Source organism: Psammomys obesus, unplaced genomic scaffold (assembly GCF_907164565.1).
Source record: "Psammomys obesus unplaced genomic scaffold, mPsaObe1.curated_primary_1811, whole genome shotgun sequence".
In the NCBI taxonomy this organism is placed as follows: domain Eukaryota; kingdom Metazoa; phylum Chordata; class Mammalia; order Rodentia; family Muridae; genus Psammomys; species Psammomys obesus.
The window spans coordinates 2,545,233-2,568,412 of NW_026594311.1; the positions used below are offsets into that span (position 1 = coordinate 2,545,233).

The 23,180-nt window shown below is 49.5% G+C and overlaps 1 protein-coding gene across 3 annotated transcripts in view; it reads right to left on the reverse strand.

Annotated features, from left to right (window-relative positions):
* Positions 1 to 23,180, reverse strand: part of Kdm4a (lysine demethylase 4A) — a 47,277-nt gene that overhangs the window by 2,729 nt on the left and 21,368 nt on the right. For all 3 annotated transcript variants that reach the window (XM_055618433.1, XM_055618435.1, XM_055618434.1), the window contains exons 12-19: positions 15,387 to 15,507; positions 10,482 to 10,663; positions 8,803 to 9,010; positions 8,282 to 8,358; positions 7,770 to 7,825; positions 5,793 to 5,901; positions 5,296 to 5,481; positions 1,584 to 1,754 (exon numbers count right to left, since the gene is read on the reverse strand). In XM_055618433.1, the coding sequence (XP_055474408.1) occupies positions 1,584 to 1,754; positions 5,296 to 5,481; positions 5,793 to 5,901; positions 7,770 to 7,825; positions 8,282 to 8,358; positions 8,803 to 9,010; positions 10,482 to 10,663; positions 15,387 to 15,507 (1,110 nt within the window). The remainder of the gene's footprint in view (positions 1 to 1,583; positions 1,755 to 5,295; positions 5,482 to 5,792; positions 5,902 to 7,769; positions 7,826 to 8,281; positions 8,359 to 8,802; positions 9,011 to 10,481; positions 10,664 to 15,386; positions 15,508 to 23,180) is intronic.

Consider the following 23,180-nt stretch of genomic DNA (forward strand, 5'->3'; position numbering starts at 1 on the left):
GCCTCAGGAAATAAACTGTTTCCTCCATGTTGAGGTAAATTTTCTTTCTGTACTTTTCTTATTTAACTTTTTTTGTCTTTGACATTGGTAGCCTTTGACACTGTGTAGTCAGGGCCAGATGTGAACTCCAGAGCCCTCTGCCGTGGTCTCGTTAGTCTCGAAAGTGCTGGGTTCACCGGCAAGTACCACCATGCCTTGCACGTTTTAACAAAACAATGTGGAACAACAAAGTGAACAGCGACCTGAAAGACATTTGTAAAACTGAAAAAACATGGCAATCTGGAACACACAGACAGACAGAAACACAGATACTAACTAATCTTATTTTAATTTCTGATAGTGACTATTGATACGTGAAATTCATAAATATACATGCTCCTTGAGAAGTTAAAAAGCTCTTAGAAAATAAAGGACTAAGCTGGCTGTTCTGAGTTAAGAGTAAGCACTACTTCTCAGAGCACGCGTGGGAGGGGAGAGCACGGCACCAGGCACGTGTGAGAGCTTAAATCTTAAATCCCCGACTGTGCTACCACGCAAGGACACTCCACCCTGTGACTGACTGGTGCTTCGAAGGAGAAGGTCCCCATAGGCTCCTATGTCTGATTCATGGTCCTGAGTCGGTGGAACTGCTTGGAGAAGATTAGGATTTCTCCATTAGGAGGGAGAAAGTGTCACTGGGGGAGGGCTGAGGTTTCAAAGGAATCTTAACTGTGTATTTTCTGTGTGTGTCCCTGTGTCATTATGGCCCCAGCGTGTCCTACCTGCAGAACAAGCCATGAGCTCTCAGCTCTGCCTGCTGTCAAGCGTTTGCATCAAGGGCTCTGACACCGTGGGCCCCAGATTAAGTGCTTTCTTTTGTAAGCTGCCTTGGTCACGCTGTTTTATCACAGCAGCAGAAGGCAACTAAGACACTGACTAACACGCTTTTGGCAGCAAGTTGCTAATGTGGTGTACAGGTGTGAAGAAAGACCCAAATCGTTAAGGAAGGAACAGCTTTGCCCTTCTATGTTGGGCGCTTAGGCTAGCACATGGAAAGGAAGGGCGAAGGCTGAGGAACCCGAGCTAAGCTCTTCATTTAGAGCCAGGAAACCCGGGCTCAGGTCCAGGCAGGGTTCTAGCGTCTCGGGTGTTGATATGGCACAGTCTCTCCAGGTACTTTCTCTGTAGCTTCAAACCCTCGCCTGTGAAGAGCCCAAAACAAACTACATATACTTCCTGAGAAGGCAGGGCAGAAAAGGGCTGGATCAGTCTTTTAAAGAATAACGCAGCTTTTATGAAATAACCGTCTCAGCACTGGTTTGCTTCCAGAACGTGGGCTTCAGTCCGGGACTAGATGCTGCCAGCTCTAATTCAGTCTGAGAGGGAAGCATATTTCAAAGAAGTGCAGGAACTGACTCCTATGAACTCCTAGGGGAAGCACAATACCCTAGCTTATACTCTTACTTGAAAGGGAAGCCCGGAATAAATGCTTCTTTCGTTTGGAATCTGAAAAGGGGCAAGGCAGAGAGGCCACAGCCACCCAGCTAGCAGCACCGAGATGTCTCAGTCCCCAAGCGCTCCCAGAAGATGCTTCCAGACATTACCACTATGTCCTCGGGATAAAGGTTGTCACTGAAGGAGCCATCGTCAAAGTTGACTTCGTAGAAGGTCTCGGTGGTGAGCCTGACCACCTCACACTGGTAGAAGCGCCCGTTCTTGTGCTTGCTAATGACCTTCTGGCCGGCGGTGATGCTCAGCAGGGCTCCCTTCGCGCGCTACAAGAAACAGCCTGGGTTATCCTGGATCACACTGACATGAGCCCCTCTTTCTGGGTGGTGGGAGAAATAAATGAGGAAAAAGACCGAGACCAACGGAAGCTGGAACAGGCCTTTCCAGATAACTACATTCCAGTTCTATAAACCACTCACCTGAGCTCCAAGCCAACTGGCTCTTAGATGATACCATCTTTTCCATTTTGTTTTGTTCTCAATTCTGCAGCAATCTCTTGCTTCGGCTTCCTAAGCGTTAAGATTATAGGCTCACCATGACCACAAAGATGGTATATCTTATCTAAAACTCCATGAACTAACTAGCCTTCATTATTTTCCTGAAACCAACTAGATTCATACTAATGTGTACAGCTCAGGTATGTCATAGCATCTGGATAGACTCCATAGGTAGCTGGTGGCCCTGGGCCCACATACCCCAATGACCTGGGCGTTAGCTCTACCCTCAGGAGAAAGGCACAAGAACTGCGATTTCCAAGGGTCCTCAGCTCTATACAAACTGCCCCCATTAACCCAGCCTTGCCACTGCTGGTGCCCTACCTCACAGAGCCTTTTCATTCTGACTCAAGCCCAGCCACTCCCCAAAGCCTACCTAGACACTGCTCCAAACATGCCTCTTCACTATTCTCCGAGCACATGTGCTACACACATTCCTACCTCAGGGCCTCCGCACAGCTATTGCCTTTCCCCAAGATGCTTACACTACACACCCGCCCACCCCACCCCATTTCTACTCACTGTCCCCATTCCTCACAAGCCACTCCTCCACGTCCCTGGCCTGCACGGACCTTATCCACTGCACCATTCATGCTCAGACATGTTTAGTTATTAGTTTTTTATGGATCTTAAACTCGGCTCTATGTACATCATGATAATACACAAGGGCTCCCCAACCATCCATGGAAAGGACCTGAAACCCCTGCTCAGATGTAGCCCCTAGACTCAGTCTCCAAGTGGGGTCCCTAGCAAGGGGAGCAGGGGCTTTCCCTGACATGAACTCAGTGGCAGGCTCTCTGATCACCTCCCCCTGAGGGGGGTGCAGCCTTGGCAGGTCACAGAGGAAGACAATGCAGCCAGTCCTGATGAGACCTGATAGACTAGGGTCAGATAGTAGGGGAGGAGGACCTCCCCTATCAGTGGACTAGGGGAAGGGAATGGGGAAGAGGAAAGGTGGGAGGGTGGGATTGGGGGGAGACGAGGAAGGGGGCCACAGCCGGGATACAAAGTGAATAAATTGGAATAAATGATAATAATTAAAAAAAGAAAAAATACACGAGGGCTGGGGTCTTGTGCACTGCTGAATTCCTAGCTGAGCCTGGCATGTGGCAAATGCTGAACAAACATTTGAAGAGAGAATTACAAAAAAATACTAACAGAATCCCATGATCCCAACAGTCTGCAGGTACAGTACCGAAGATCATGATAAATCTGCCATCTTGTTCCATGACCAAGCTCAGGTTTCCCAGTCACCAAATGGAGTCTGATGCTATCTCAGGCTTTGACTCTGGCACAGCCTAAGCCTCATGCTAAGCATCACCCCACTGTCCTGAAGTCTCAGATACACTTTCATAAGAAAAGCATGATGGAGCCCACCCGTCAACTCAGTAACCAGACAGGTAGGAGGAGGCAAGAGCTAATGGGGCTTGAGGTTAGAGCTGGCTGCATGAAGGGCCACAGAGGGAAACCCAGTTTCAAAACATCAGCTGGCCCCACAAAAAGGAAGGCCAACTTTATCGGCGACGGCTTTTCTGTGACCCCAGAGGGCAACATGACTGTTGACTGGCTATGTCCTGAGTTCTTTCTTGACTCACCATGCCACACTGTTGAGAGCCTGCATATTCCCCAGCTGTACTCTGGCTTCTGACGGGGAGAGGCTTCCTCTGAGACTCCCTAGTCTGGGCATTAAGTAACTGGGGAGCAGCACGACCCAATCTTCATACGAGGGATGCTCAGAGCTCATTTTCCAATGCGAACTGGACTGAACTCTCCTGCTGACAGCTGCTGGTAATAGCCAAATCTTTACTCTCATCATTACCCCAAGCTGCCTACTGGTTCCTCAACTCAATACTCTACAGACCTCAAGAATTTATCTTTCCTTTCCTTTTTTCATCCTCTCTGTAACAGCAGCCTTGCTCCCCTCAATCACTGGTGGCGGTGACTCCGCTTTATTAACATCTTTCATATCTCTCTCCTCCCTCCTTTCTTGTTCTTCATCCGTTTGCCACAGCTATTAACTCTACCTGCTTTATGTGGCCTCTCAGAGCAAGATGCACAAAGGCCTGCTTCTGTGTTTCCACCTCAGACCACTCACACTCCCAGAGTAACTGGCTTCTCTGCCTTAAGTTCTAAGTCCTTGAATCCCGAGTCCTCTCCTTAGACAGCCAGTTAACATTTACAATACTACTCAAGGCCCAGTGAGGTGGCTCAGCCTGTAAAAGCTCTTATGGCGCAAGCCTGAAGATCTGAGGTCAATCCTAGGAACGCCCATTTAAAAAGCCAGCCAAGTGTGGGTGGTGCACACCTTTAATCCCAGCACTTTGGAGGCAGAGATAGGTAGATCTATGTGAGTTCAAGGCCAGCCTGGTCTGTATACTGAGTTCTCAGAAAGACAAGTCTACAGAGACCCCGTCTCAAAAACTAAACAAAAGCCAGCCACCATGACAAGCATGCAAAACCACGGCACTCCCACTTCTAGATGAAAGGTGGAGCCGGAGAAACATCTGGAAGCTCAGCGGCCAGCTGGCCTGGGGTACACGATGCAGCAGGGGAGAGAAGTGACCCCCAAAAGCTGCCCTGATTTCCATATGCCCTCCAATGTGTGTGTACAACTGCACACACACAACCCCAATCAGGACATTCCCGAGGTTCTCCTCATTCAAAGGGGCGTTAACTCAAATGTGGCAGTCCAGGGCCTTCACCTGTGGGTGCTGCTCACTTCCATGACTTCCTGCCAGATTCCCAGAACCATCTTGAATGTCTGTTCTTACAGGACTTACTCGCCTGTGTCTGAGGCCGTGAATATACTCTTAGTTTCTTCTCCTTCTTCTGTGCCCACCCAAGCCCCTCCAGGATTCTCATAGGTCACGTCCCACATGTCCTGCCCAAGTCACCACTGAGAGAACTGTGAACTATCTCCTATGTGGCAGGAAATGTCCAACTGTCAGTCATCAGCTCTGCTAACCACTAACAGAGCTACGGTGACGTCCCAGGCCCTGGGGTGAGGAAAAGGATTAACAATACAAGGGCCTTCAGGGAGTTCACCTGGGAGAGGGAAGCAAGGAAACAGATAAGCCAAAGAAAGAAACCAGTCTGTTTCGAAAGAAGCAAGCAAGGAAACAGATAAACCAAAGAAAGAAACCAGCCTGTTTAGTACCACTGAACTGTGAAGGCCACGGCAGGAAAGGGACAGACGGGGGGGCCTTATCTTATTGCTAACTCATTGGCGCTTTCCATCAAGGATGTGCAATGACACAAGACCTTGGCAACACGCAGAGAGAATGATCCTGAAGCCTGTCAGGAGGACTCTCACCTCCAAATTGGGAATCTTGTGCCGAAAGCAGGTGATGAAGACGACAAAAGGCCAGTCATCAGGCTGCATCATCACCCCCGCGGCCTGGGCACAGCTCACATGGAAGGCAGTGGGGCAGCGGCCGTGGGAACACTGCACACAGCAGCCAGCGTTCCTTTTCCTTCGCTTCTTACAAAAGACACACTTCTGCACAGAGGAGAGAGGACACAATTCCATGCAGGGCTGTCCGTCTCTTCTTGTTTTCTCTCCCAAATGCACACAAGCAAGTGATCAGGAGGCAACCCCTCCCAATACATGAGGGCACCCAGGGACTGCTCTGGACCTGTGCCCAGTGTAAAGTCCCCATTAGGTAATTTAGCCACAGGGGGAGAGTGAAACTGACCAAAGCCAAGGGATGAAGGCCTTGAGCCAAGCCGGGCCAACCCGAGATGCACTCAACTCCTCCAGACTCATCAGTGGGGGAACCATGCAAACCCCAAAAGCCCACAATGGCTTACCAGTTTGAAGCGGGGCAGAGGGATTTTGCTCACATCCACTGGACTTCTTTCAGCAATGTTGACAAATCTTGCTTCTAGAATTGCCACAGCACACGAAACGTGGACCCATCTGCCAAAAGAGGAAGGGCTCGGTTACCTCTTTCCACAGCCCTGGGGACCTGCTGACAGAACTTCTGCATCACCCAGTGTGGCCACTCGGTCACCCTGGTCCCAGGACTGTGGGTGACACTGAGGGACAGTGTCCTCTACCACCTCGTCAAGTACTGCACACACACTGCCCAAGGCTACTGCAGGGTCAACCCTCTCACACGGCAACCAGGCAGAACTTCAGCTGACAGTGTGGCAGGCTCAGGAGAGCAATAAACTACAGAGCGCTACTTGGGGCTTTTCCAGCCCCCACACTTTTTTGGGAAGCAGACATGCCGTGAGTGAAGAAACCTAAGATTGTGAAACCTCTTAAGATCAGGAGGTGTTGGGGTTCCACTGATAGTATGTGTCAAGTGCACAAGGCCCGTGTTCGGCTCTATCCAGCTCCACCCATATGAAAACCTACAAGAGTCTCAGAAACCAAATAGTGTGCACTACTGGCAAGGCATACTGGGAATGGGAACAGGTCTGTTTTTATGGCCTTAGAGGGCAGAACACAGATTAAAGGGCAAAGGTGAGAGGTTCAAGCAGAGCCATTCCCACCTTAACTGAGGAAATGTTACCAGCCAGTCCCTGCCCTGCCCTGGCAGAGTTATAATGAGTACCGGCAGCAGCAGCCTGCCTTTAAGAAGTGAGGCCCAGCCACACAGCTACCCACCACAGGCAGCATGATGGGGATCCTGTGAGGGGGGAGGCGGGCGCCCATGGGTTCACTCCGAGGCAGGCTATCTACCACCAGCTGCTGCCAACCCATGTGTGCAGCTCCCTCCACAGAAGCCCTTCCAGAGAGAACCCTCAACATCTGTGTGTCCTCCTCAGAGACAGCACAAAGAGACCACTCAATGCGAATAAGCTCTCTGATGGCTGAGAGGCCCAGAAACTTCTATAGAGCTAACAGTGGGTGGCCTGCCTAAGCTCTCCTCAGCATCCATCTGTTTCCCCTAGAGGACATTTGCCTGCTCCCTAAACAGCAGGTCTAGCCAGGGAGAGTTAACTCTGTGGAAAAGTGCTTATACTTGTCTGTAATCCCCATCTATGGGAGGCTGAGGCAGGAGGATCACCAGTTAGATGCCAGCAGGAACTACACAGGACATTTCAGGAGACCCTGTCTTGAAAGAAAGAAACAGGGTGGAGAGATGGTTTCGTGGTTAAGAACACTGGCTATTTTTCCAGAGGACTTGGGTTCAATGCCCAGAAACCACATAGTAGCTTAAAACTGTCTGTAACTCTGGTGCCAGGAGATTCAAAGGCCTCCTCCCACCTCTGTAGAAAGCTGTGCACACAGTGCACAGATATAAGTGTGGCCAAAACATTCACACGCAAAAAATAAAGTAATGCAAAAGAAAAGAAAAGAAAAGAAAGAAAAGAAGGCTTTGTAACAAGGTCAATGTCCTCACTTCAAGGCCACAAAATGCCTGTGTCATTTTCACAGGACCATCATCTCTCCTGCATTTGTTCTCAGTCCCTCTCAAAGAAGGGTGCTACTTACAGCTGGGAGGTGGTGGTAACAAGCCTTTAATCCCAGCACTTGGGAGGCATATGCACACACATATCTCTTTGAGTTCAAGGCCAGCCTGGTCTACAGAGTGAGTTTTACAACCAGAGACCCTGCCTTGAAAAGCAAAAAAGCCGCTGATGCCTCTGAGGAAAAGAATGAAGTGAGACAGGCAGTCTGGGCTGCTTGTTAGAAGTTTTGCTCCTTCTAGCACAGTCTCATGCCATGTGCTGCCCAAGTCCTTACCACTCTCTCCGGAGAAGCCACTGCTCTCACAGCACTAGGCATGTACTTTAGGACTGGGCCTGGGCATCACGAACGTCTCAGAAACTCACCTGTCATCGTTTGCTCTCTGCAGGGCCCCTCCACGCAATGAACATAAACAGCAGTCCTGCCCGGAAAGGAGAGGGAAAATGATTACCAACAATTCATTACCATACAATCTGCCCTCTCGCGACTTCCTACGGAAAACTACCCTCCACCAGAAAATAGTGCAATGGCAGGTAGGCCTTTGGATAGAAGTCCTGTAGTCAGACTCCCTGGTAAGAGACAAGCCATAATGCATAATCAGGTCTGCATAACAAATCACTTGAGCGCCATTCTGAGACTCCAAACCCAGAGCTGAATTCTTCAAAGGAAGTGATGGCTACTCCACAGGAGAGAGACAGCTCTCCTGTGGTCTTCCCCCACGCACTAGCAGAACTTTACAGATCTACTCTGACACCATGGAGTACCAAATTTTAAGCCAACTGCTGTCGGCATAAACTATGTCCATAGTTGGAAAGAGGCTAGCCCCTCAGCCACGCCAGTCTTCTGGAGAAGATGGGAAGAGCACGGGAATACTTACTTCCTCCAGGGCATTGGCTGAGCATCGGGAACACATCCATTCTTCAGAAGCCTTTGCAGGGGGCACCCCATAGCAACCTAGTAAGAACATCAGGAGGAGAGGATGAAACCCAGCCCAGGGGCTGGAGTCAGAATGTGGATGAACAATACTCTTCCACAGAGAACATTCCCAAAGACGGTAAATCCTACAGAAATCCCTGAATTCTGGGCAGAGTCCTCCGGGCTCAGCCACACAGTAGGGTCCAGTACCCAGGAAAGTCAGAAACTGCATTCACTGGCACATCTTCCTCGTAAGTAGCCAGGGACTAATCTCCAGCTACCCACAACCCAGCGGACCCCAGAGTTGACAGGAATAGATTTTGGAGCCTCTCATCCACCAGCCTCAACTTCCAAAGAATGCATAAGCATCCTTTGCGGCAGGAGACCGGGGAGGCCAACAGGTGACAAACAACTTCCAGAAAACAGGGAGTGTCCCAGGCTACTGGGACGAGGGAGCATGAGAGGGACGGGAGAGGCACTCACTGGCATGGACCCGCACACTGCACTTCTTGCAGGACACTAGCATGCTGGTGCCATCCTCCTCCAGGTAAGGGGTGGACAGGTTGATGTCTGTGCTGCAGCCAGTTGTGGTAAAGCACATTTCGGGGATCAATGGCTTGGTCCTCTGAGTCTGAGTGGCTGGTTCGGAAGCATTCCCACAGTTCTGACTAGTAAAGCTTCCAAATTCCACCTAAGCAAATGGCAGAGAGTGAGCACAGCACAGTGAGCGCAGGCTTCCGCTCCAGCCCGCCACCCGCTCCGTCAGCAGAGAGCTGGGCCTCTTACTCGTGTGACTGCAGTGATAGCTCCCGGGTGCACAGCCATTATCCTGAAGCTACTAATTGAAGTTACCTCTAATGACTCAAATTCAATTTCTCACAGCAGCATCAAACAAAGGCCCCTGGGGGACAACTGAGGAAAGGGAGCAAGCAAGAGGCACCTGGGATTTCCGTCTTCCCAACCCAAGTGATAATAAAATGCACTGAGACAAGCGGCAAGGTACTGCCTGCTCCCCAGGTGCTACACCACATGGCGGCCCCACTCGGAGCCAGCACCCAGATTATCTGCTTCTAATGGGCCAGCACTGCCTGCCTCCGATGGGCCATGTCAGCAGGTCACCTCAACTGTGGCGCTGTCACATGGCTGCAACCCCACCTGGGATTCCTGGCTCGCAGCCTCTCTAAGAACATTATGTTACATACTGCCCTTGGCAAGCTACACTCACTACAAATATCCTCTGGTTCTGCCGCTGGATGGCACCATTATTATCCCCATTCCAAGGACAGGGCCTGGAAGCATGTCACCCTCTGAGCCTATGCCACTCAAGGAGCTCTGGCCCCCACCTAGCAGATCTGCTGACCGCAACAATCAGGCCAGTCACATCCCTCAGAAACAAAGGCACAAATAGTTCTTTGCTTTTGCTTTCTGTTACTACAAAAGAAGTAGTGGGTTGTTGATCCAGTATGTGGGTCTAGGTTCCACCCTTCTGCAAGCATGAGCCTGGGGCCTTGCCAAGCTCAGGGCAGCCATGCCACTGTAACCACCACAGGAAATTGCTTACCCACTCCCGCCCTGCACAGGACCCATCCAAGCCGGAGTTGGTTAGCCAGCACCTGCTGCTGTGAATTCCTGCCTGACCTAGAGCTTGAACCATAGTGACCCACGATGGTGAGGTCATCAGTGTCCCAGCATTGGAAGGCCACAGTTGAGCCCAGCCTTCGCTGTGTCGGACACTCTGCCTTGCCTCCTCCCCTGCCCCCAGATGCCCTCTGGTCAATCAGCACTCTCTAGGACAAAGGGAAGGAAGAAGATGGCATGAGAGGACCTGGCTCTCCACCCAGGGCTGATTTCAAATAGGAAAGAAACTGCATTCTTGTACCCAACTGACCAGGACTGCATGGCACCAGGCAGAAAAGCTCCAGCTAGGAGGACAGGAAGAAACATTATGCTCTGCAAACAGCAAGGCCCATGTGCACGGGTTACCAGAGAAAACCATTCTTGAGGGCTGTCTGCCTGTCAGAGTCTCACCGAAGCACTGACAGAGAGGATGCTGGAGGAAAAGGCCCCCTAAAGACAAGCAGTGACAAGCCTTGCGCCATAATTAAACCCAGCTTCCTCTGATTGCTGGTCTTGGATGCCTGGCAGCAGCAGAGCACACTCACCTGATGATAGGTCTGGAAGATCATACAGACAGCACAGTGAGGGGCCTGTTGGGCCATGATCTCATTGAACTCCTTTTCGGCCTCAAAGTTCGGGGGTCGGTTCTGCCATAGCTGGCTCAGAGGCTTGGCCCATGCCTCTGTCTCCTCAGCCTCTTCCTCAGGGGTCAGTTGTTCAGAAGTCTCTAGAAGAGGAAACAGGAACATGAGTTAGCACCAGCCTGCACTTGGGAGGTCTGTCTACAGAAGATGGGCTCAGCCAGCACTCCTGGTCCCAGGTTAGCACTAAACTCAAGGTTCCAGAGGGTGATAAAAGGCACGGGCAGAACAGTTGCCAACAGACTCCATTAAGGCTGATGACTTAGCTAGGATGTGAGCTGGGGGAAGGGGAATAGGAATGGCCGTTTGTACTGCTTTTTCTGATCAGACTGACTCAGGGTCTCTATTCTTCCTCATGTTTCAGGCGATCATCCCACTCTGTTCCCTGAAACAGCTGCTACATTCAGCCCTCTGCCCTCTGCAAGGGCAGAAAATAAAGCACCAGCCTGCCAGAAACTATGCTATTTGCTGCCTCCAAAATGCCAGCATTTTAAGTCCTTTCCCCTTTGGGCTTTCCCTTCAGTTCTGCTGGGGAAATAGGGAGGAAAAAACAGAGAACTGGTAAAGCTTCAAATATGTTACATCATGGCCCTTGGTCAGGACTTTCCTGCACTGTGAAAAGTCCAGGGGGGCAAGGGAGCTGACTGTTTAGGGAAGGACTCCCTAATATCTCAGAGGATGAATCTTCTTCCTGGCCACAAAATGTCTGTGTCACCTTTCAACCGGAGCTGGTGGGCAGAGAGCCTGCAGGCATAATCCAATCAGCCAGGAGAGAAAAACTGCTATTGCATTTTTAGAGGACAGGGGTGAGGGAGAGAAATGATGACCCCAGAGATCAGCAAGTGCCATAAAACCTGAACTGGCCAGCCCTCCTCAGGACCCTCAGGCTCCTCATCTCTCTTCAGTGTGCTGAGCAGCAGACCCCCCAACTCAGGCACCCTTAAACATAATCCAGGAAAAGTCTCTCTGGGCACATCTTCCCAGAAGAGTGAGACTCGCTGCAGAATGGAAAACAACTCAAATCTCAGAAAGCAATAGAGGTGCTAAGCCCACTGGTCCCTGGCACACACAAAGTCGGGCAGCAGGGGAGACCTTAGCAATGCTGGGAGAGGACAGAGTGCTGCAACAAACAGGCATGGCGGCTCGAGCCTGTAGGAGCTACGGCTGCATGCGGGGAGGAGAAACCCCCGGTGCTGCATCCTCCCGGGCCAAGGGTTCGCTGTCTGACAGGACACTGGCTTGACAGTACCACCATCAGGTGTTGCCGTGAGGACACTGCCTGAGGGACTGTGAGCTCCTGCAATCCACCACAGTGACACTGGCTAAGACAAAAGCGCCCCGTCCTCCAGAGGCCTCCAGATCCCTACAAAACAGACTAGAGTAAGCTGTGGTGGTGCCCCTGCATTAGGTGCCCCTTTGATCACTCCAGGCAATTCTAGAACAATGCAGATAACCCTCCTCCTCCACCGTCATTGTCACGTTTAATCTAAAGGAACTGGCAGCTGCCACTGTGTACAGCCCCAGTGAAGGGCCACTGTAGCGTAAGGAGGTCAATGCAAACAAACCAAATCAGCCTTCCCGAGCCCCACGGTTCAGACTGGAGCGAGAAAGCCTGACCCAAACATGAGGGACCAAGATAGTACAGAAGAGACAGAAATAGACAAGCTCTCGGCCCCAGTGTTCACATAGTAACATCTGTTCTACTTACAAAGACAAAGTGGCCAAGTCATTGCACATGTGAGTACTGAATGCCAAGGGGGCACTTTCACTGTGCTATGTGAAAACTGCAGGAAATCAAAATGTTAACAGTTTACATACGTAAAGCTTCACAGAGCTTTACAGTCATGACACGTGCATTTCACTACAAATGCTATACTTCAGATAAAATGTCTAAAAACAACAACAACAAAAGTCGGAGGAGGGCCAATGGTGCAGGTCTTTAACCCAGCACTCACGAGGCAGAGGTAGGTGGATCTCTGAATTTGAGGATGGCCAGGGCTACACAAGAGAATCCCTGCCTGGAAAAACAAAACAAAAAAGTTGGATAAATAGAGCATGGTGGTATAAGCTTGTAATTCCAGTCCTTGTGAGGCTGAGGGAGGGGAATCAAGAATTCAAACCCAGTTTGACTGCAAAGCCAAGCCTGTTTCTAAAAAAGAAAAATAAGGGGGCGTGGGGCTGTGGAACAGGCTATATAAGACTAACAATAGACTTTATTAGACTAAGAGCTCTAAGTGTAATGCATAACCTTTGTCTGGTTTATATTAAGTTAGAGGGGAAAACCCTAACGAATACATTCTTAGGTCAAACCAGGAAAGACAAGGCAAAGCTGGACTAAGGCTATTAGGGAACTACTGCCCCGGGGGTGAAAACAAGATTAACAGCTGTTTATTTAGGGACAATCCTCAGAAGAGGCTTGCTGGTACACCCATGTGAAGGAATAGGCTGAGCTGCTGAACCAAAGTTTGCAGCCAGCCTAGAAAATGTGGTGAGACCTTGTCTCAAAACAGAAAGTGAAAAAAAAATAAAAAAAGGAGCTGGAGGAATTGTCTATCAGTTGAGAGCAATGGCTGCTCTTCCAGAGGACCTATGTTCCATCTGCCTCTCCAGGCTGCTCACAACCATCTGTAACTCCAGGACCAGGGGAGCCAATGCCCTCTTCTGTGGGTATGTATCCATACACACGGTATAGACATATATGCAGGCAAAACACTCACATAAAATAAGTAAACAGTTCTTTTAAGTAAAAAGAGGGCTAGGGATACTGGTCAGCAGTACATGCTTGTCTAACATGTCAAGGTTCTCTATTAGTTCCACAAAAGTTTTTTTTTAAAAAAAAAAAAAAAAAAGAAACACCAAGGCTACACAGAGAAAACCTGTCTTTAAAAAAAAAAAAGGAAACAGTGAATTGACCAGATAACCACATTACACTCTCATGGTTTCCATGAAAAGCCAAAGCTGCTAGAGCAGGGTGTGATAACACATACCCGTAACCCCAGCACCTGAAAAGTGGAGGCAAGGGGATCAGGAACACAAGGCCAGCCTGGGCCATACTGCGCCCTGTCTCAATAACGCACTAGCGGAAAGCAAGCAGGCAAACTCAAAGCAAACATTCTGATAACAGCTAACACAGCCCGGCCCTTCACCTTCCCGTAACCGAACACTACTTATTACAAGACATTGAGGGAGATGGTACCAGTTATTTCAAGAAGACACACTCAGACAAAATTTATGCATGCCTAGAAGGGTCTGTACTTAGTATTCACGTGCATAAGGGTAATTTTTCTTTTCCTTCTTGAATACTTTTGGGTTTTTTTGGGTTTGTTTTATAGTTTTCTACAATCTGGGTCTTTTGGTTTATTTTTTATTATTATTTTTTGAGACAGGGTTTTGTTTTTGTTTTTGTTTATTTATGTATTTATATCTGTGTAGCTCTGGCTATCCTGGAACTTGCTCTGGAGATCAGGCTGGCCTGGAACTCAGAGAGATCCTCCTGCCTCTGCCTCCCGGGGGGTGCACCACTGTTGCCAGCTGGTGTGTGTCATTTTAAAGCACTGTGGGAAATCACACACAGGCAGAAGCCCTTGGCTGGGCTGGAGTGCAAGCTCAGAGGAACGGCTAGGACCTGACTCAGGGTCTGGCCAATCTTGGGTCCCCAACCCAGGTTGTCACATACTTTCTAAAAGGAAAGCTGAGAGATGAGCTATGACAGCACCTCACAGGAGGGAAGAGAGCAGCAGAGGGCTCAGCAGTGGGGTCAGCCAAGTGTGCAGCATCCAGCACCTACTGAGGCCTGGCATCCTCCTCCTGCTCCTCCTACCCAGGGCGACCAGTTCCTGCTGTTTTCAAGATGAGCTTCAAAGCCACACTTCCCACTTCTCCTTGCATAGCTCACTTAGTTCCCTTTCCTGTCTCCTTCCCAGGCTCCTCTGCTCCTCTGTCCCCTTATCTCCTGCCTCTGCTCACCTTCTCCTTCATTTAAAAATCATCCTACCAAACACATCTGTCTTCCCACATTAATGCCCTCTATCCACTAAACCTGGGTTTCCGAGGCCCAACTAAAAGAGTTAACCACAAGGATGAGCGCATCAACCGTCCTTCTCCCTGTGGACTTTTTTCACAGCTCGACAGACTGCTGTCCAGTCCAGCTGGCTCAATCTTCACTACTTCCGCTTCGCCCATCCCTCCCAGCTGGTCTAGGAGCAGTCCTACTAATGCTAACCTGTGTCGCTACCCTGCCTCAAACACACTTCCATGGCCCCTGGTTGCCTACGAAAAAAGCCTCCATGAGTGGAGGAGCTGTATAGACCCAGCCTCACTCCCGCCCTGCTCCTCGGCCCACTTCGATCTGCAGCCATACCCTTGAAACTGAGCCACGCTGAGCTGATAACAGCTCCTCTGTATCTGTGCTACCATCCCCGTCTCTGTTCCCTCAGCTTGGATGTGAATCCTTTTTCTACATCTCTTTGGCTGTCCCCACTACTCTGTGAGCATCCTGATGACCTGCACACATCCAGCACAGAGCTTGGCATCAGAGACAGAGTTACTATCCTGGAAAGTCAGCCTTGTACCTCCCAGAAGAAAGGGAAAGAACCTACAAGCAATTACTCTGCTTGTATGAGATACAGCCCACCAGTTCTGAACTGATAGTGAAAACTCATTTGCAAACTACGTACAAAAGAAAAGCTGCCCTGTGACACTTGGGAGCAGAGCACGGGCCCACGCTCACCCCAGCCCTCTGACGCCCCGCGACAGCAAGGCTCACTGTGGGGGCTGCCTCCCTTCTAGTGGAGAGAGGAGACAACTCACCGTCGTCGCTGCCAAAGTCCTGTAGCACCAGCGGGTGATGGCGTGGGAGCTTGCTTAAGGGCTGGCGCCGACCCTTGGTCTTCTTACTCTCCTCCAGAGACAGCATGTACTCATCTGCAACCTGAGCAAACACGGGAAATCAGCGTGGTGATGGAACTGGACGCAGTTATGATGACACACACCGGTAAACTCCCGGGAGTCTTACCACTCGGGAGGCTGAGGCTTGTGATTTCAAAGGCAGCAGGCGTTACACTCCCAAAAAAGGAATGGAAGGGAATGTGAGACAACCGGGGGGGAGGGGGGGGGAACAAGAGGGACACAGGCAACAAAGAAATGTAAAACTGAACACATACAAAAGAAGAAATCAATCTGGGGGCTGGGGAGATGCTTCAGAGATGCTTAAGAGATGGTTCAAAGCTCTGTCTGCTCTTCCAGAGGCCCCTGGTTCTGTTCCTGACACCTACATGGCAGCTTTCTCTCCAGGGAATTCAACACCCCCTGCTGTACTTCTCAGGTACTGTACACACGTGGTTCACAGGTGTGTGTGAAGGCCAAACACACACATAAAATTAAATTAAAAAACATGTCTCAGAAAACTATATGCCTGGGCTGGAGAGATGGCTCAGAGGTTAAGAGCACTGGCTGCTCTTCTAGAGGTCCTGAGTTCAATTCCCAGCAACCACATGGTGGCTCACAACCATCTATACTGAAATCTGGTGCCCTCTTCTGGAGTGCAGGGGTACATGCAGACAGAACATTGCATACATAATAAGTAAATAATCTTTAAAAAAAGAAAAGTATAAGCCATAGTGCCATGCAAACTAGACTACACGAGCATACTTCAAATTTGTAGGCAAAAATCTGTTTATGTCTTGCTTCCTAACTTTCTCAGAAGCTGCCTGAACTAGGAGAAGCCAGGGACTCCCCTACTTTAAGGTCCCTGCCATGAAACACATCGGGACATCAGAGGAGCCAAAGCGCCCCTTTCATGGGAGTCAGCATCTGTTTCATGTGCTAGGCAGCAGGACCATCATACTGAGAACCTAGAACACAAAGGGATGGGGGCTCCAAAGCCATTGCAAGGAGAGCAGACCAGCTCTAACTCCCGCTTCCCCCCGGTAGGGCTGGGCTCCCGTGGCCACTGCTAATAAACTGGGTGAGCTAAGCTTCCTCTTTTCTAAGAAAGGGCACCAACAAGGACAGAATGTGTCTGCCTTCTGCCCTGCTAAAGGCAGGCTAATTTAACACCGCATTTGCATCATGCCTGAAGAAACATAATTAGGTATAAGCTGTTCAGCACTGACTAATACTCCATGAGTTTCTTTTTAATCAACATACTTAGAAATTGCTTATACTGACATTACGAGACACGGACTTGGCAAAACCATTAAGCGAGGAAATGAGGCCTACGAGTCGGCCACTTTGCATCACTGACTAACTACAGATCTACAGAAAAGTGGGTCTACAGAAAAGTGGTAGCACTGCAAGGCGGCCTTAGAGGTGTCCTGGGCCCACGGAACACAGAGCATCTCAGCACAGTACTTGAGAGCTCAAGAGGAAATAGCTCTATACAGGCTACATTCAGGCAGAGACAGCCTGTCCTGCAACGCAAGTTTACCAATAGGTCACAGTGTACATGAGACCGTCCATTCAACAAATGTGGACTGGGCACCTTTGATGTGCAAAGGCCTCTCAGGAATGGAGGAGGTGTGGAGCAATGGACTGACGGGGCAGGATCTAGTCTCCCTACGGAAGATGCATGGAACCTACAGGAAAGAGGCAAAGAGTGAGGATGTCTGGTAGGCCTTACAACTGACACACAACCAGTCTTCCAAACAGACCCCAACCACACAGTACACCCAAAGTACAACGGACACCATGGCGCAGTCTGGCGGCACTGCGCCTGCTCCGTGCAGGCCAGGCTTAGCCCTGTGCATCAGAGAGCGAACAATGTGTGTGAGCAGAGTCCCAACAGCCACCATGGTGAACAGGAAGGGCTCTGGGTGTCACCTCCTTTCTACCCAAACAGCTTTCCCTTTGATACACTTGCTTCTTTCTGGATCTTTGTTTTGTTTAGCACAGGAGACAAGCCCAGCCCTTAAACAGGCTGGCCTTAAACTCACTGTGTAGCTGAGGCCGACCTAAGTGTCAGGGTTACACAGGGACATAACACTCACTACATGTGTTTACACAGAGCTCTCACATCCCCTGTCCCGTGAGTCACAGTTTTCAAATGAGTAAGACTGCATTCGTTTTTTAATATTTACGTATTTTGTTTTACGCATATGAGTGTTTGCTGCATTTATGTCTGTGCATGACAGTCCTGCCTGGTACACATTCCCTCCGGATACCCAGGTCAGAAGAGGGCATGAGATGCTCTGGAAATGAATTTACAGATGGTTGTAAGCCACCATTATGGGCGCTGGGAATTGAACCTGGTCCTCTGCAAGAGTAGCCAGTGTTCTTAATCACAGAGTCATCCCTCCAGCACCGAATTTCACTTTTTTAGATAATTGTAGTCTAATTTTTAAAATACTATTTATTCCCCTGTGAATGATGTAAATCTGTACATTTTTAATAAAGGCAAAAATCATTATAAATTAAATTTATAATTCATCATAACATTCACAACATTCTGGTACTCCCTATTACGACCACACCTAGGTAACAGGCTTACCCCTGGCATGTGGCAGGGAGGCAATGAGAATAAAGCCAGAAATCATAAAGACTCTAAACTGATCAGCACAGTGACAGGCGGCTGAGATACTCCTGTGCATAACGACAGTGACAACAAACTTGACCACAGAGTTCGGTGCAATGCAGATGTAGCAGCCTTCCTTGTTGACCCTGGAAGTGTGGAATTAAGCAATGCAGAGCAGTCAGGGCAGGGACTGTGCGTCTGAGACTCCTGGGCGCCAGCTTCAAACCTAAGACCACGGCTATGTTCTGTGGCATGTACTTGTCATCCTCCTTGAGAGGCTAAGGGAAAAAGATCACTCAAAGCCACAAGTCAGAGGTCAGCCTGGTCAGGACAGTGGACGCCCAACTTAAAGGAAACCCAAAACCACAGAGCTACAACCTTGAGGAGCTTCAAGCCCGAGGAGTAGGCTTTCAGTAGTAGGACAGAGAGAAGAGAGCAAGGTGCTTTGGCCACAGACAAGGGAGGAGTCCCACACAGCTGAGAAGGCTCTGCAGGACTGGAGTGGCACAGGGCTGGGAGGGCTTCATGAGGGGGAGGCGCCCTGCTGACAGAGCAGGTGTCTAGACTTGCTGTCTGCTCACCCTGAAGGTAGTAGGAACCTAGTAGGAACCAGCTAAATCACACCTCAGCCCAAAGTCTTTGAGAGGAGCAAGAGAAGTAAGATTAGTATGAGAAGGGAGTGGCCTCTAGGATGGGCCACCTAAGCATGGTCTACAGCCAGAAGAGAAGCCGGTAAAATGGAGACAGTAAGACACATGGCCAGACGAAGCCCATGAACGTTAGGTTAATATAATAAAGGAGAACTAAGGTTGATAATCAGGGGCTGGAGAGATGGCTCGGCAGTTAGGAGCAGACTCTTCCAGAGGACCCACAAGACAGCTCACAACCTGTCTGTAACTACCGCTCCAGACCTGACACCCTCATGTGGACATACATGCACACAAGACACCGATGTACATAAAATCAAACTAAATAAATTTTTTAAAGGATTGATAATTAGGTGACTGTAAAACAGGACTATCCCAGATGATCTGGGCGTGATGAATGTAATCACTGAGGCGCATACAGCCACAGCACCAAGGAGCAGTCCGGAGCCTTCTGCAGAATGCCCCAGGCCCCGGCCTGCACTCAAGCTGGGTGGGGCCCAGGTTCTAGAAATTTCTGTCTCCTCTTCTAACATGTGGCACACAGAGCTGTAGCCAAGGCTGCCAGGGAGGCTTGTTCGGCACAGAAGCCTCGTCTGAACAGGGGACTCCCACTGCTCTGGTGCTTCCACAGGGCACTGTCACCAAAACCAGCTTAGGAGATGGCTCTGGACAGAGCCTGGATGTAGATGTCAGCATACACACTGAAGTGAAGCAAGTGGCCCAATTAGAGCTGGCGAACACCAGGGGGAGGGGGTGTGAGTACCTGAGACGCACAGTGCTCTCAGGAACCCTGACATTTCCACATACACAGACTGCTGTCAGATCTTTGGGGATGTGCAAAAATGCTGGGCCTCCATGACAACCTAGCCAGCCTCCACGCTGGCTTGTCACTAAAACAAGCCTGACCTTCAACCACTCTTTCTACATGTACTGAAGGCTCATGGGCCAAGCTCTGAGGACGGTGCTAGTGCTAGAAGGGACCGTGAGTGCAGATGAGGCCAGCTTTGATGTCTTATCTTCCTTTCTAGCCTGATACCTGCAGGGCTTCCAAGGAAAATAATAACTCAATACAGAGGAAGAAGTTTCCAGAAGCAGCTTCTGGCGAGGGCACGGTCACACTTAGGAAGATTCCTATTCCAAAGACCCTCAAGACAGCTCCTGTCTCCTCCCATTCCAAAAACATTTACTAAACAGGACACTGAAAACAGAGCTGAAATGGCAAATCTGTCATTATGTTTCATTATATTTAAAAAACGAAATAAAAGCCGTATGTGTAGCTGTGCCCTCCCAGTGCTTCCACCTGTGTTGTGATACCCACTTCTGGCCAACCCCCAGGATCCAATCCCTCCCCCGCAAGTGCCGAATGGGCCATGCCTCAACCCCGGATCCAACCGCTCTTCCCATCCTCTTCCCCTTCCCCCACTTGATTCAAGACACACTTGGCCACATCCCGGAGGCCTGAACCCTTGAATCCTCACCTCCTGGAGCTGAATGCACTACTCTAACTGGATCTGACCTCTCGCTGATCCTTCTTATCCTGTGTCCCATGTGGTGCTGTGTCCCCGCCCTTCACCATCTACCTCCACCATGCTATCACTTGCCCTCTAACAACCTCTTCTGCCTACCTCAAAAGCGGATGACACTTGGGCATGCCTTGACCTGAACTCACTAACCAAACACTCAGCACCCCTTCAGCTTTCTCAGAATCTCTGTTTTCCACAGGTGGTGCCCTTGCCACTCCAGGATATCAAGCTAAGTTGCCTGAGCCATGCTATGCGTTGGCCATCCTGCCTCCCAGCCCTGGGTCCCCACCTCCCAGAGACTCAGGTGCTTCTCCTGCCCCACCCTGTTACCACAGTTCAGCTCCATTCTCACTACCCCCCCAACCAAAGGGACAGGTTCCCAAGGAGCTTTTTTTTTCTTTCTTCCTTTTTTTTTTTGTTTGTTTTGGTTTTGGTTTTTTGGGCTTGGTAGCACATTCCTTTAATCTCAGCACTGGGGAGGCAGAGACGGGATAACCTGGTCTACATAGTGAGTTCCAGGCTAGCCAGTGATACACAGTGAAACCCAAAAGAAAATGAAAATATTAAAGAAAAAAGGTACCCGGCATCTGAGTTTCATGTAGTAAAAGCAGCATGAAGAAGCACGCCCAGAGAGCGTGAGGTCAGATCTGCACGCCAGACGCGCACAAGCTCCCTCAGCACTTATGTTCCGTTGTGGGGCATTTCAGAGTGTAGCATGGAATTCCAGCCCACAGGCACACCTTGGTGTGGGCTCTCAGAACCATGAACAAGACTGCTCTCCCAGACTCGTTCCAATTGTATTCTGCCTACCTGGTGTACTTCTACAAATTTCAAGGCTGAGCCAAAAAACCTCCTTTTCTACAGCCATCCTGAACTGCTCCAGCTCCGCCTGACAGGCTAGGCTGCCATCTCTTTCAATGGGAGCTATTATCACCATCATCATCCAGTGCTGAAACTATACGCCCCTATTTGTCCACACTTACAGTTCTCAAGAAGGTCCCGGGAGGCAGTCCTGGCCCACAGAACACAGGCCCTCACGACTACACAGATGAGCAAGCAGGCAGCTCAGACAAGACCTTTTTGGAGAACTTAAGTAGCTCAAAGCCACCAGCACACACTGATAGAGCACAGAGAAGAATTACTACGAATGAGAACCTGCAAAGAAATGAAAAGGAAGCTGAACACCTTCACCTTTCCAACAGGACTGAGAGGCATCTTAAGAGAAGCCTCCCCACTCTGTGGATTACCATGGCGAAGGCATCTTGGCTGCTGGCCATGCCGTGAATGCTCAGGATGCATCAGAGAGCTGCAATCTGCCTTCCGCAAGGGGAGTCCATGCTAGTCTGCAAGCTCACTATGTGAGAGCTTGGGCAATGCTTTCTCCCTGCCTGGGGTCAGACATCCCGGACTGTCTGTCCCTCGGCCATCCCAACTGTGTCAACATAAAAGAGAAGCAGGACCATTTGCTCACAGGCTAAAAGAAAAAATAAGTCACTTTGTTCAATCATATTAACTAATAACAAAATGACTTTTAAGCCTTATCTGCCCAATTTTCTCATCCATCATGTTAACTGATATCAAGTATAGGAAGAAAAAGGATGACTAGTATTTATTGCCTCGCTGCAGGCTCTCCAGAATAAAAATAAAAAATCACACCAAAAAAACTCCAGTAAAATTAATTTACAGTAATGGACTGAACAATGTTCATAAAATATTTAGTATCCATTATATCTTTGCTGTTTGCTAGCTACAGTTGGACTACAATTGAAGGCAAGCGTCAGGATTCTGCAAGCCCAGGAAAGAGTGACCTGCCAGGCCACAGCAGGGCAGGTTGGCACCTAAGAGCTTGTGAAGACAAGGTGGCAGCTGCAAGGGCTAAGATGGTTTCCAAGCTGAGAAGCGTTCTCAGGGCGCTGCACTGAGGGTCACGGCGAGCAGCGAGCAAGGCATCGAGAAGGAAGCATGGTGGTTATTAATTCATTACCTGCAACCACTCTGAGCTGCATGGAGGGAGTCTACAGAAACTGAGCCTGACACTCAGAGGAAGTGAAGAGAATTATATGGGCACTAAAGATGAGAGGAGGGAGGGCAGGGGCTCTAGCCACTGAGACTGACAACCTGTGAGCTTGCTCCACCAGATCTACGTAGTAGAAGAAGAGAACTGATTCCCAAAAGCTGTCCACTCACTTCCAGAAGTATGAAATGGCACACACATGTCCACAAATATTTACAAAGTCACTCACAGAATGAAAAACTGAAAGAAAGAAAAAAAAAAAAATAAAGACAAGAGGCATGGGAGACAGTGATAGCTATAGTCCCAGCGCCTAGGAAGCCACGGACAGAGGATCTTCAGATCACGGCTTCAGAGCGAGTTCCAGGTCAGCCTATGCAACTTACTGAGAACCTTAATGAGATTTTTCTGAGTTTCAAAAAGAAAGGGTACTGTGTGTGAGACAGAAGCTGGAGTCAGGGAGCAAGAAGTTCAAGGCCATGGTGCCTGGGTTATGCCAAATAGCAGGCTCCAGGGCCAGTGAGATAACCCATCAGGTAAAAGCACTTGCCACACATACCTGCTGACTTGAGTTCCATCCCAGTAACCCACAGGAAAAGCCAGATGTGGCAGCAAGCACCTGTAACCCCAGCACTAAGGCAAGATGGGAAGCAATGGCAGACTACCTGGAAGTTCTCAGGCCACACAGCCCGGACACAGCAGCAGTAAGAGACCCCACCCTAACAGGGTGGGAGGAGAGAACTGACTTCTGAAAGTTATCCTCTGACCCCCACACATGGCATGGGATGCGGGTATGAAACATCCTTCCTTCAAATAAATCTTGAAAAAAAATGTATATAGAAGGATCCTATCCTAAAAAGGAAAAAAAGAAAGAAAGAAAGAAAGAAAGAAAGAAAGAAAGAAAGAAAGAAA